The sequence below is a fragment of the Thamnophis sirtalis genome, unplaced genomic scaffold (assembly GCF_051295495.1).
Source record: "Thamnophis sirtalis isolate CommonGarterSnake01/CBP01778 unplaced genomic scaffold, rThaSir2_p1.2 scaffold_2, whole genome shotgun sequence".
Taxonomy (NCBI): Eukaryota; Metazoa; Chordata; class Lepidosauria; order Squamata; family Natricidae; genus Thamnophis; species Thamnophis sirtalis.
The window spans coordinates 156,020,905-156,033,406 of NW_028261382.1; the positions used below are offsets into that span (position 1 = coordinate 156,020,905).

The 12,502-nt window shown below is 40.2% G+C and overlaps 1 protein-coding gene across 1 annotated transcript in view; it reads left to right on the forward strand.

The window, feature by feature from the left end:
• Nucleotides 1-12,502, forward strand: part of LDLRAD4 (low density lipoprotein receptor class A domain containing 4) — a 302,586-nt gene that overhangs the window by 149,786 nt on the left and 140,298 nt on the right. Inside the window, exon 5 of the mRNA XM_087707312.1 lies at nt 4,132-4,272. Coding sequence (XP_087563438.1) covers nt 4,132-4,272 — 141 coding nt within the window. The remainder of the gene's footprint in view (nt 1-4,131; nt 4,273-12,502) is intronic.

Here is a 12,502-nt window from a genome sequence, read left to right on the forward strand (position 1 = left end):
TATGTTGTAATCAAAAGACACCATTTAGCTTAATTTTGATATAAATGGCTGAAACATGGCACACAAAGCAATAATTTTATTCATTCCCAAAGTCAGTACATATCCAGAATGATTTTTTTATAATGTTGAATAATTGTCTTCTTTAAAGACAATATGTTGATAATTCAGCATATAATGATAGAATCCACATTTGGATATACAGTTTAATATCATGTTTATATCCTTAAGGAACAATGACGATAGTAAGCCAATATTTATTAAGAATTGGAACATTAATTGAAAAGGTCATATTGTATGATAAGTCTTTTCTCTTCCATATTCCATATTCCAAAAACCCATCATTTAATTATTCAGCTATTACCACTAGAAAATGTTAAATAGGGAAAGCTAAATCTTCTAGGACAATGTGCAGCCATATATTTTCTGTTGAACCTAAACACCCAATTTGTATACAGTATAGGAAGCAACAGGCTTTGGAGGAGAATGAACAAATCATGGTCTTTCCTGAATTCTTGGACTAGATAGTGTATTTTGTTTTTTAATGCAATGGGGAAAATGGTATTCAACTACAGCATTCTTTTACTTATGAACTTTCAAGTTGCGAACTTTTGTCAGTATGAACTTGTCTGCAACTTCGGCTAAAGAGTTCTGGAAGTCAGGAGAAGATACGAATGGATTAGAATTGACTTTCTCTTGCATATTGTTTTATGCTTCTTTGGGTTTGTGAACAAAGTGGACTTACAAACTACTTCTCAGAATCTAACCTGTTTGTAAGTAGTGTAGTTTATTGCCATCTGGATTGTTTAAAAAGTGGGCAAAGGCATAGGCCTGGTTGGATTATTGCAGATTACATATAAAACAAAAGATTAGCAGAGCCACTAATAATTATATATTTTCAAAGTAGGATATGTTCCAAACAGATATAGTACCAGACATGGCTTATGCTGGATCAGATCAAATATAATATATACAGAAAAAACTGAGGTTTATTTTTATGTGCATATACAGCATATACTTCTGATGGGTTCCACCACAAAACCGCAGTAGACTAAAGCGCGTGTGACTAAAGCGCGGTGACAAAACCGCACCGTTAAAACCGCGCGACAACAGCGTGCCAACAGAAGTGCACTGTAACATAACCCTAAAAATAACCCTAAACCTAACCCTAAACCTAACGCTAAACCTACCCTAAACCTACCCTAAACCTAACCCTAAACCTAACCCTAAACCTAACCCTAAATCTTACCTTAAGTTAAATCGCGCTTCTGTCGGCGCGCTGTTGTCGGCGTGCAGTTGTTGGCGCGCTTTTGACATCGCGGTTTTAGCGCCGCGGTGTTGTCGGCGCGCTTTTGACGTTCGCAGTTATGTTGTGCCACGCTTCTGATGAACATTTTCTGTAGTTCTAGATAAATTCTACCATTCATCTTCTGATTTTACTCTCTCTCAGGTGAGGAAACTTGTAAAATGAAGAAAAATCCTGATACACAAATTTAGCAATACAGTAATGAGAATGGTTAGCGGAAATTGTAAAACAACTGAGAACCCCATATGAATGAAAAGCTTACTTAATAGGCATGGAATGAAAAGAGCTTTGCATGCTTATTGAATTTTGTATACTGTCTGAAACAATAGAAGTTTTGGGGGTCTGCCCACCATTTAAATTGGCCTTCCTTAAACAGAAAAGCTCTTTCCTTTGAGCCATCAAAATAAAATAAAGTAGACAGGAAGAGGGAAATGATTACTATTTGCTCTTCTTCTACAACTTCCAGTATCATTTATCTTATGTCTCTGAAGTGCCTCCCTAATTTATTTATCTAATTGATATTGCTGCCCATCTCTTGAGTAAGTGACTCTGGGTGGTGTATAACTAATCCTTCAGGGCAGAAAGGACTGGAGAACAAGGGCAAAAAAAGAATTGAAAATGTAGGTTCTTGTCTCCTTTCTTTCCTAGTGCAATTTTGTTAAATCTGGATTCAAACCTTTGTTTATAAATAGAGCATTTTTTTGACCAGGAAAGAAATGGGAAACTATCTCATGAGCCCCTTCAATTGCCTCTACAGGGATCCCTGCTTTGCTTGAAATTTGCTCTCAGTGCAGAGAAATGAGTAGCTCTGGACTCAGATTGTGAAGTATAATTCTACCCATATGCTTGCAATTTCCTGTGAGGATGATAAACAAATACGTATCTTGTAGTGATTGACAGTAACTACAAAACAAGCAGGACAAATAGTCCTTGACATATGACCACAACTGAGTTTGGAATTTTGGTTGTAAGTTGTAATAGTGGTTACGTCATGTTTTAACACAATCATTGTACCACTGCCCAAAAAAACTATAATCACATTCCTTAATGATTACTATTCAGTTGCACTCACTTCCATAATGATGAAGTGTTTTGAGAGACTGGTAAAGGACTATATGGTTTCATGCCTCCCCCCTACATTTGATTCATTACAGTTTGCCTATAGGAAGAACCACTCTATAGATGATGCACTTTCCTGTGTGCTTCACTTTAGCTTGGCGCACCTGGAGAAGAATACACATGTGGGAATGCTGCTTGTTGATTCTAGTTCATCATTCAATACAATCATTCCTCAGCATTTGGTGAACAAACTGGGCCTGTTAAGTTTTAATACTCTTTTATGTAATTGGATGCTTGATTTCCTTCTTGATAGGTCCCAAGTTGTGCGAGTTGGAAGAAAAGTTTCCAACTCCATCTCCTTGAGTACAGATTCCCCACAGGGCTGTGTCTTGAGTTTACTACTGTTCACCTTGATGATCTACAACTTCTGTGCCAATCTGCTACAAATCAAATTGTGAAGTTTGTGGATCACACGGCAGTGGTGGGTGTTATCCAGGATGACAATGAAGGTGTTTATAGGGAAGAGGGGAAGGTTCTGGTGGACTGGTGCAATAAAAGTAACCTGGTTCTAAATGTTAATAAAACAAAGGAGATCATTGTAGATTTTAGAAGGAGACAGCATAGTCATACTCCACTTGAGTCAAGGATGTAGCTATAGAGGTAGTCAACAGTATTAAATATCTAGGGATGTAGATAACTACAAACTGAATTGGTCTCTCCACACATCATCCTTAATGAGCATGCAAAACAGTATCTGTATTTCCTGTGTCGGACGGGGAGAGCACATATTTCTCCTTCTGTCCTGGCCACTTTTTACAGAAGCACAATTGTGAGTGTTTTAATCACTGTTATTCAAGATACTGCTTATAAGTACTCTATGCTTAGAGCTCAATGCATTATTAGAGACCCCTCACACCCACTTTACGGTCTGTTTCTGTTGCTCCCCTCTGGGAGGAGGTTTCAAAGTATTTATAGCAGGGCTACCATATTTGTTCAGCTATGCCATCTGTCTGGTAAACTCTCAAGATTCGTTTTTCTCACCATATACATGTATACATCCGAACTAGACTGTGTTGTTTCTGTGTGTCATATAACATATGTGGGTATGCGGGGGTATGTTATGTTATTATTTTATTTATTTTGTCATGTTTATATAGTATATATTAGAGGTGGTAATGCTTTAAGAGCTATGTGCAACAAAATTTCATTTTACTGTACACCGATTAGTGTACATTTAAAGTGACAATAGAGTTATTCTAAGTCTAAGACCAAGTCTTCTAATGGTCATTAAGTGAGTCATCCACACTCAATGATCATGATCTTGGCTCTCCCAGCTCCAACTCCCATGTGGCCTGCATTGGGCCTTGCAGTACTGAATAGCTACTGGATGAACAGTCAGTAAGCAAGTAATAAATGTGAGCAAGTGATTTAAACAACTCTTGAATGCATTGGGAGTAGCCGACCAACAAGCCAGGAAAATAAGTGGTACTCGTGTGGGTATCAGACATTGTTGACTGTAAATGTCTAATGTATTAGTGATGAATATGGTTATGCTGACATTCCTTCTGCCGCTTAAATTATTATTAAATTGTATTGTAGTTTAACATTCATGTTCAATGATCAAATGAGTAGAAAAGTCCTTTACTGTCATAACTTACATGTGTATTGAGTACCGGTAAGTTGTATTACAGACTACAGATCTGATATACAATGAAATAGAAAATAGATTGTATTCATTTGTGCTTTCCTTTTATTGTGTACCTTTTCAGAGTGCAAATTCACCTGCACCAGTGGCAAATGCTTATATCGTGCCTCACTGCTCTGTAATGAACAGAATGATTGTGGGGATAATAGCGATGAAGAGAACTGCTTACTTGTAACTGAACATCCACCTCCAAGCATCTTCAGCTGTGAGTACTTGCCAGTTATACAGTTTGTTGTGAATTTTGTTATATTTATTTTTTATTGCTGGTACTTTGGGGGGATACTGGAATTGAAGTAGAAACTGGTCGCTGTATGTAGTTATTACAGCAGAGAATAAAACATATAGTTGTGATTTATCATTTTCTTTCTTCTCAGTTGCTATACTTTACATGAAATTACATGAAAGTACATGAAATTTTCAGCAAAATAGAAGGCACTGGGAATTTAATCGTTTACAACAGGGGTCCACAGTCCATGGACTGGCACCGGGCCACAGCATGCCAGCAACCAGGCCATGCAAACAAGCGAAGCCCCCCTCTGGCCAGTGAAAAAACCTCTCTCCACAGAACCGGTCCCTGGTGTCCAAAAGGTGGGGGGGGGGCACTGGTTTACAGCACTAATTTCTCATGCTAATCAATAGATGCTAATATGCTCAATATTCAGAAAACGGAAGAGGCTAACAGTTTGTCAGTGATGGAGGTTTCAGGATTATCTTGGTGGAGTAGGAGTATCCATGTGGCAAGCAGCCAAATATTAGCATCCATTGACAGAAGGACTGAGTAAAACTAGACTGCTCTTCATACATATTGTCTGCCATTAGATATATGTAGATTTTTGACCTTTTAAAACAGAGAAAGTAATTTGCTTCAGACTCTTAAAGAGGGTTCTTTGGATTTTGTCCAGTTTTAATTTTGCTGAAAATCTAAGTATTTACAGGCTGGCACATACAGTATCTAAAACATGATGTACATTTAATGTTTTTTCTGTCCAGTTCTGCCCAGCTACAGCTACAAATTATTTTGATATAATTATAAACCATATTTTCACATTAAGTTTTAAATGCAGAGAAATTCTGCCGTGCTTCCCCGAAAACAAGACAGGGTCTTATTTTCTTTTTACCGACAAAATATGGCTTGGGCCTTATTATGAGAGTAGGGTTTATTGTTTTGGGGTTGCCGGGCGGCTGCTCTCTTACGAGCGGGCTCCCAAAGAGCCAGGCACAGCCTCATGGGCGAATGGCCATGTTGCACTGTCGCAGCAGCGCAACACAACAGCCATGAAGCAACCACGCTCACGAGCAGCTACCCAGCAAACCCCCTTTCCAGCCGGGCACAGCGCCATTCACTGACCCAGGGGTACCACCAAGCCGTGTGAGCACCTGTTCGCTGCTGCCCAGCTCCCGCAGCTTGGTGCCTTCGAAATGCCAGTGAATGGCACCCTGCATGGCTGGAGAGGGGGGTTGCATGAGCGGCTGTTCTGCTCCCGCTTGCGTGCCTCCCAGCCTCACAATGCCCTGGCCCAGCTCTCCCCACAGGACCAGATCACCTCCGCTGCCACCGCCGCCATCCCAGCATGCCTTTTTCAGCGACTTCCAAACCTAATCTTCCGGCAGTGGCCACTCTGGGTGTATGCTCTATGGTTGTGGGCCAGCTGCTGGCAGAGCATACAACCATAGAGCATACGCCCAGAGCGGCCACTGCCGGAAGACTCAGTTTGGAAGCTGCAGAAAAAACCATGCTGGGATGTGGTGGTGCCGGCAGCGGCAGCGGCAGTGCCCTGGCTCTGCAGGGAGAGCTGGGCCAGGGCATCATGAGGGTGGGAGGCATGTGAGGGAGAGTGGAACAGCTGCTCACGCAACTTTAGAACACCATTTGTCGGCTGTGACCAGGGGGGCATTTGCCCAGGTCCGCCTGGTGCACCAATTGCGCCCCTACCTGAACCGGGAGGCCCTCGCATCAGTCACTTGTGCCCTTGTGACCTCAAGACTGGACTACTGCAATGTGCTCTACATGGGGCAGCCCTTGAAGAGCATTCGGAGACTTCAGCTTGTCCAGAATGCAGCCGCGCGAGCAATTGTGGGTGCACCCCGGTACACCCACGTCACACCTATCCTCCGCGAGCTGCACTGGCTGCCTATCGGTCTTCGGATACGCTTCAAGGTGCTAGTCGTCACTTATAAAGCCCTTCATGGTATTGGACCTGGTACGTGAGAGACCGCCTGCTGCCAATTACCTCCAACAGACCCATTAGATCCCACAGATTAGGCCTCCTCCGAATTCCATCTACTGGCCAATGCCGATTGGCTACCACCCGGAGGAGGGCCTTCTCTGTGGCTGCTCCGGCCCTCTGGAATGAGCTCCCCGTGGAGATTCGGACCCTCACCACCCTTCAGGCTTTCCGCAAAACCCTTAAAACCTGGTTGTTCTGACAGGCCTGGGGCTGACGAGTTCCCCGCCCCTGCTCGAATTGTGTGGTTGTTGAGTGTTTTTAAATTGTTGTAGTTGTTTGCCCGTTGTTTTTCCTCCTGTTTGTATTCCCTCCCCCTTACTTTGGTTTGTAAGCCGTCCTGAGTCCCTCTGGGAATGGGGCGGCATAGAAATGCAATAAATCAAATCAATCAAATCAAACCCCCCTCTCCAGCCATGCAGAGTGCCATTCACTGGTATTTCGAAGGCACCAAGCCGCAGGAGCCAGGCGGCGGCGAACAGGCACTCACGCGGCTTGGCGATACCCCTAGGTCAGTGAATGGTGCTGTGCCCGGCTGGAAAGGGGGTTTGACGGGTGGCTGCTTGTGAGCGTGGTTGCTTCATGGCTGTTGTGTTGCGCTGCTTTGGGAGCCCGCTCGCAAGAGAACAGCCACCCGGCAACCCCCCTCTTCAGCTGGGCACAGCACTGCTCACCAACCTAGCAGTAGCCCAAAGGCACCAAGTAATGCGATCACCTTTGCCTCCCCCTGGTTCCCGCAGCTTGGCACCTTCTGGATACTGCTAGGTTGGTGAAGGGCGCTCTGCCTGGCTTGGAGGTGGGGGTTGTCCAGGGGGCTTATTTGCTGGGGGGCTTATATTTTTGCCCACCAGAAAAATGTGGCATGGCCTTATTCAGATATGTCATATTTTCGGGGAAACACGGTAATATGGTATATATTCCATGATAATGTAGTCTTTCTGATTAGCATCAAAGTAAGCATTCCTTCATATTATTCAAAAAGATTATATAAGATAATGACTTTCTTTTTAATTATGCTTTAAATAATGAAGATTAATATTTTATAAGACATTTAATAACACAGGCAAAATAAGAGACAATATAATCTCTATTTTCAGAGTAGAATACAAACCTGTTGAATTTAGTAGCTGAATTAAAGAGAAATCCTATGTTTTTGTTCAAGGATTTTGAAAAGGTTGTTTAGAATAATATCATATATATTTCCAGATAAGCAAAAAATTTTAGGTGCCAAAATATTCTCCCAAAATTGAGTTAGGATTATCAGCAAATGGGCTAATCTGTGAGTATATGCGGCAACAAAGTACTTTTTAAAGGTACCCACATATCCCGTATATATTTGTATGTAAACCCATCCATGGGTAGGCTAACCTTCAATTTTTAACCAAACTATAATGAAACAACATATCAATTGTAAACATTAAAATATGAAAAATTTGAGCATTTATTAGCAGGTGAGTCATTTTTCATGATATTTTGGTTAGAATTTCAAGGGCTGGCTTGTCCACTGGTGGCTTATATATAAGCATGTATACTATGTTTAAAAATGAATTAATTGAAGCATCTTAACAAGCACATAGAGCTCTAGTGTCACAGCCATCATATTAACCTTAAGAGCTTTGGTGGCACAGTGGTTAGAATGCAGTATTGCAGGCTAATTCTGCTAACTGCCGACTGCCAGCAGTTTGATAGTTCAAGTCTCAGCGTCTCGAGTTTGACTCAGCCTTCCATCCTTCCAAGGTCAGTAAAATGAGGTCCCAGATTGTTGGGGGCAATATTCTGACTCTGTAAACCGCTTAGAGAGGGCTGTGAAGCACTGTGAAGTGGTATTTAAGTCTAAGTGCAATTGCTATTAACAATCAGAATTTGTGTATACATTGTCTGATCTACAAATCTTGCCTTTGATTGTAAATTAATTGTTGGTCTTTAATGGGATGACAGTGTGGAATCATGAGTTCCTATAACATACCAGAGATGAAAAATGTCTAATAAATTGGAAGGTAACTGAGAAAGCATGTCATTTCCTTGGAGAAGAAACTTTGAATACATGATGCTGTTTGGTTTTTACAAAATGAAAATGGCAAGTTTGGGTATTTCACAGGATGGCAATATTAGCAAAGAAGTTTTCTGACCATGGTCTTGCACTGTGTTCATAGTGCAAGTTTAGCTGAGAGAATTTCCATATTATATTCCATCATTGAGAAGGGGTTGAATCTGTCCCATTTTGTATTTGTATTTGCTCTTGCTGCAAATCTGAATTTCTGCCAATGGATTTTACCTTAGTGTGACACCTGACTGGAAATGCTCACTGATGTATTTCCACTATCTCCATGCTTCCTTGTGTTTTTTTTAATTCTAGGTTTTAGAGTTATACTGGAGTCCTTTTAACAAGGAGTTGCAGTTGTCTTATGACCCAAACTGTAGATGTGTCTAAAGCATTTAAAGATTTGAACACAGGTAGTTCTCAACTTACAATCACAATTGGGACTGGAAAATTGGTTGCTGTGGTCATTAATTGCACCTAATTTTATTACCCTTTTTTGTCATAATCATTAAACAAATCAAACCGTAGTCATTAAGAAAGACATTGCATGATTGTGATTTGTGACCTTCCCTGCCAGTTTCCCCTTTGACGTTGCTTGCTGGAAGCCCGCTAGGAAAGTTGTAAATGAGAATTGCGCAATCCTGGAATGTTCTAATGGTTGTAAACACATGCTGGTTGCCAAGTTCCAAAATCGTGATCCCATGATTACAGAGGCACTATGACAGTCAGTCATAAGTACGAGTACATAAGTACATCAGCTGTTTCATGGCTGTCATAACGTTAAATGATTAATAAACAAATGTTATAAATTGAGGATTCCCTGTATTAGATTTGTAGAATACCTTTTAAATTTGAAGTGATTTCATATACCTCTCAATAACAAAATATATGTTAATAATTCTTTGTAAACTAATTTTTTGAGTAGGAACTTTTTGTTTTACAGTTGTACATAATGGCAGAATTCTTCAAATGTCTATAGATTCATAGACACAGATTTATTCTCCATCCTTATCCATTGCTCAGTTTGATGCATGCAACTGAGTGCTGCTTGTGTTTCCATCACCCATCTTCCTTTGTGACCATTCCTACAGAGCTCTTCTTCAAAAGGTTTATCTTGCTGATCAGCTGTTGAGCAGAGTGTTTTTTTGCTGCACCTCCTTTCCCACCAAACAGAACATTGTGAATTTCCAGCTTCTTTTCATGTAGGCTTTCTTGGCATGAAGCCAGATTAGGGAGGATGCTAGATTTTGTGCATTAATAGATTCCAGATGTTTTTAAGCATTCCACATGTTGATAGTATTGGGCCAGGTGCAGTGATAGAACAACTTGCCCAGCAGTTTTAAATTACAAGGGAGGTGAAATACTGCTCATTCAGCAGCACAATTAATTAATGCATTCTTACAGTTACTTTAATTATAGCATTCTGTACTTTTGCATTAGATATATCCTTTGTGAGGAGTACTTAACAACCAAATATACTGATGACAGAAGTGGTAAGGATTTATCATAGTGGGTTTTGCCACATTTGGTGCATTATGCTTTAATGGTTGTAAAACTTGACATTTCAAAATGATTGCCGTGCTCTATTATTAAGACCATAGAAAATTTGGGACAAAGAGATATAGTCAATATTCTTTGCAGCTTGGATGCAAGGAAAGCAAATATGTCAATATGGTCTTATAACTTTTTTTCATATTACCCACTGTAGGGGAATATAAATTCACTTTCTATTCTGGGTCACAGCATGTAGACTCTGAGAATACAGATAATACAGAGGAATAGCTGTACGGAAGAAATGATTGAATTGCAGATTGGTAAATTCAAAACATTGATTGAGAATTCTGTCTTACTCAATTTACTGTCTAATCGCATGTTTTCTCTTCCATGCCCTTGTAGCCCAAAGCAATAATTCTGCAAGAAATCTTTGCACCTTTATTGTATTGCCATTGTTCACTGTACACGAGTTAATTTGTGTGCTTGAAGTAAGGAGCACTATCAACTCCTTGCTGATTTACAAAAGAAATCTTTGATGAGTAAGGCTTCTGCTCATATATCAGTAAAATTTAGCTATACTGTCTGTTGCATTACTTCATACTAAAATAATCTTAGGTATATTCTGCATCCAATTGAAGTAGTTTATATTAACGTTTTATAAAACTCAAATGAATAAGAAGTTACTTATTTCGACCAAGGATAAATGGGAAGTAGATAGATGGATGGTAGTTTATTTGGTCAAATAAATAAGAGATGGTAGATAACCAGATAATATTTTTTTTGCAAGGATTATCAAGTTTCAAGTGAAAGGCCAATGTTAAATAATTTAAAATAGCTTATTAATTTGCTAAAAAGATTAGTGAAAGAGAGAAAAAATCTGATCCAGAGATTTGCTACACTCTACTTATTAACTATGAAGCCCTATAGATTGTTAATAATATTTTTGTAAAAACATTGACGCTGTTATGCGAACATTATTTTCATTCAGCCTGTATTTCATGACATTGCTCCAGGAGGTACAATAGATTTCACAGATATGATAAATGTAACATGAATTTTTCCTCACATTTTATGGTTCAGAAATGTAGCCAGGTTGTATAAATAGGAATGAAAATCTTAGATTATAAAATTATGGTTCCATTCAAGTACTTAAATGTTAAAAAGCAAGTGTAAAATAATCACATTGTTATTATCACTGTCTGTGATGTATTTGAAAACTATATCATACACTACTCCAGAGGTGGGTTTCTACCAGTTCGCACCTATTTGGTAGAACCGGTTCGTCAAATCTACCGAACTGGTTAGAAGAGGTTCCACCAGTGGACCCGGAAAGCAGGCCACACCTACAGAAGAGGTTCCAAAATTTTTTGAAACCCACCACTGCACTACTCCCTAAATTTTGTGAATCTTTTTCATAATGTCAGATGCAGCATTAATAGAATTTTGTGGAAATGTGTGTATATTTTTATATATTTTGTAGGTTAAGCACCTTTTAAATATTCCAGAGAGATATTCTTATAATACATTCCAAAGGATTTAGAACATGTTTATAGTACAATGAGGACATTATCTGCATGTAGTTTACACAGGGAGTTTTTGAAGGGTACTGTTTACCTATACCAGATCAGTGGTAGGTACCTACTGGTTCGGACTGGTTTGGCCAAACCCGTAGTGGTTTGGCTGCCTAGATCTCTGGAACCAGCAGTGACCCAGACCTGCCATGCCCCTGAACCGGTTCCCCAGGTAGCGCCATAGGCGCCACCATCTTGTTTTTCAGTTCTGCGCATGTGCAGAACAATTTTAATAGCACTGCGCATGCATGCATAGCAAACACGCACGTGCACAGCACGCACTTGTGCATGGCTCACACAGGAGTGAACCGGCAGTAGTGCCTGCTGAACCCACTCCTGTATGAGATAGATGGCTGCTCGCTCTTTCTCTTTCTCTCTCTCTCTCTCTCTCTCTCTCCCTCCCTCCCTCCCTCCCTCCCTCCCTCTCTCCCTCTCTCTCTCCTTTCTTTTCAGAAGTGCTGCATGAAGGGCTGACCCTCATTTGGGTTACTCTTCCATTTATTTCAATATGTAGCCGTCTGGCATAGATGTTAATGAAAGTCTGACACTGCTGTTTTAAGAACTGCAACAATGATAGTAATTTTCAGTGTCAGATTATGCTTCACAAAGGGAAAAAATATTGGGGGAGGAATGAGAGAGAAAGAGTGAAAAAAAATCCAGTTCTAATAGAGTTTGCCATGAGCCTGGCTGTGCCAGACAGATGGATCATGAATACTGTCTAGACACTCTCTGCCTGAGTGAAGCTGTAGTCTCTAAGGACGAACAGTGAGATGCTGGTTTAAGTAATGGGGGGGAAGCCAAACTGCATTCTCTTCTAATCAGATAACAATCAATGCAGATTACGCTTCATCAGGCCTGAGAAATGGCCCTCTGTTACTGATAACAGGTCAAAACCTATTTCAGTTGAAACTTATCTATGACTAGATGTTAGGGAGAAAGAATAGGGCAGAATTATAGACATAAATTTTGATTTCAACAATTTGTTGCTGAAATATTCAGCATAATTGTAGGTGGAGTAATGGAGAGCAGAAAAGCGATCTGATATTACTATAAAAAGTGTGCACAGCACTTTTTAGTTACCTTTTTAACCTACACTTGATAAGT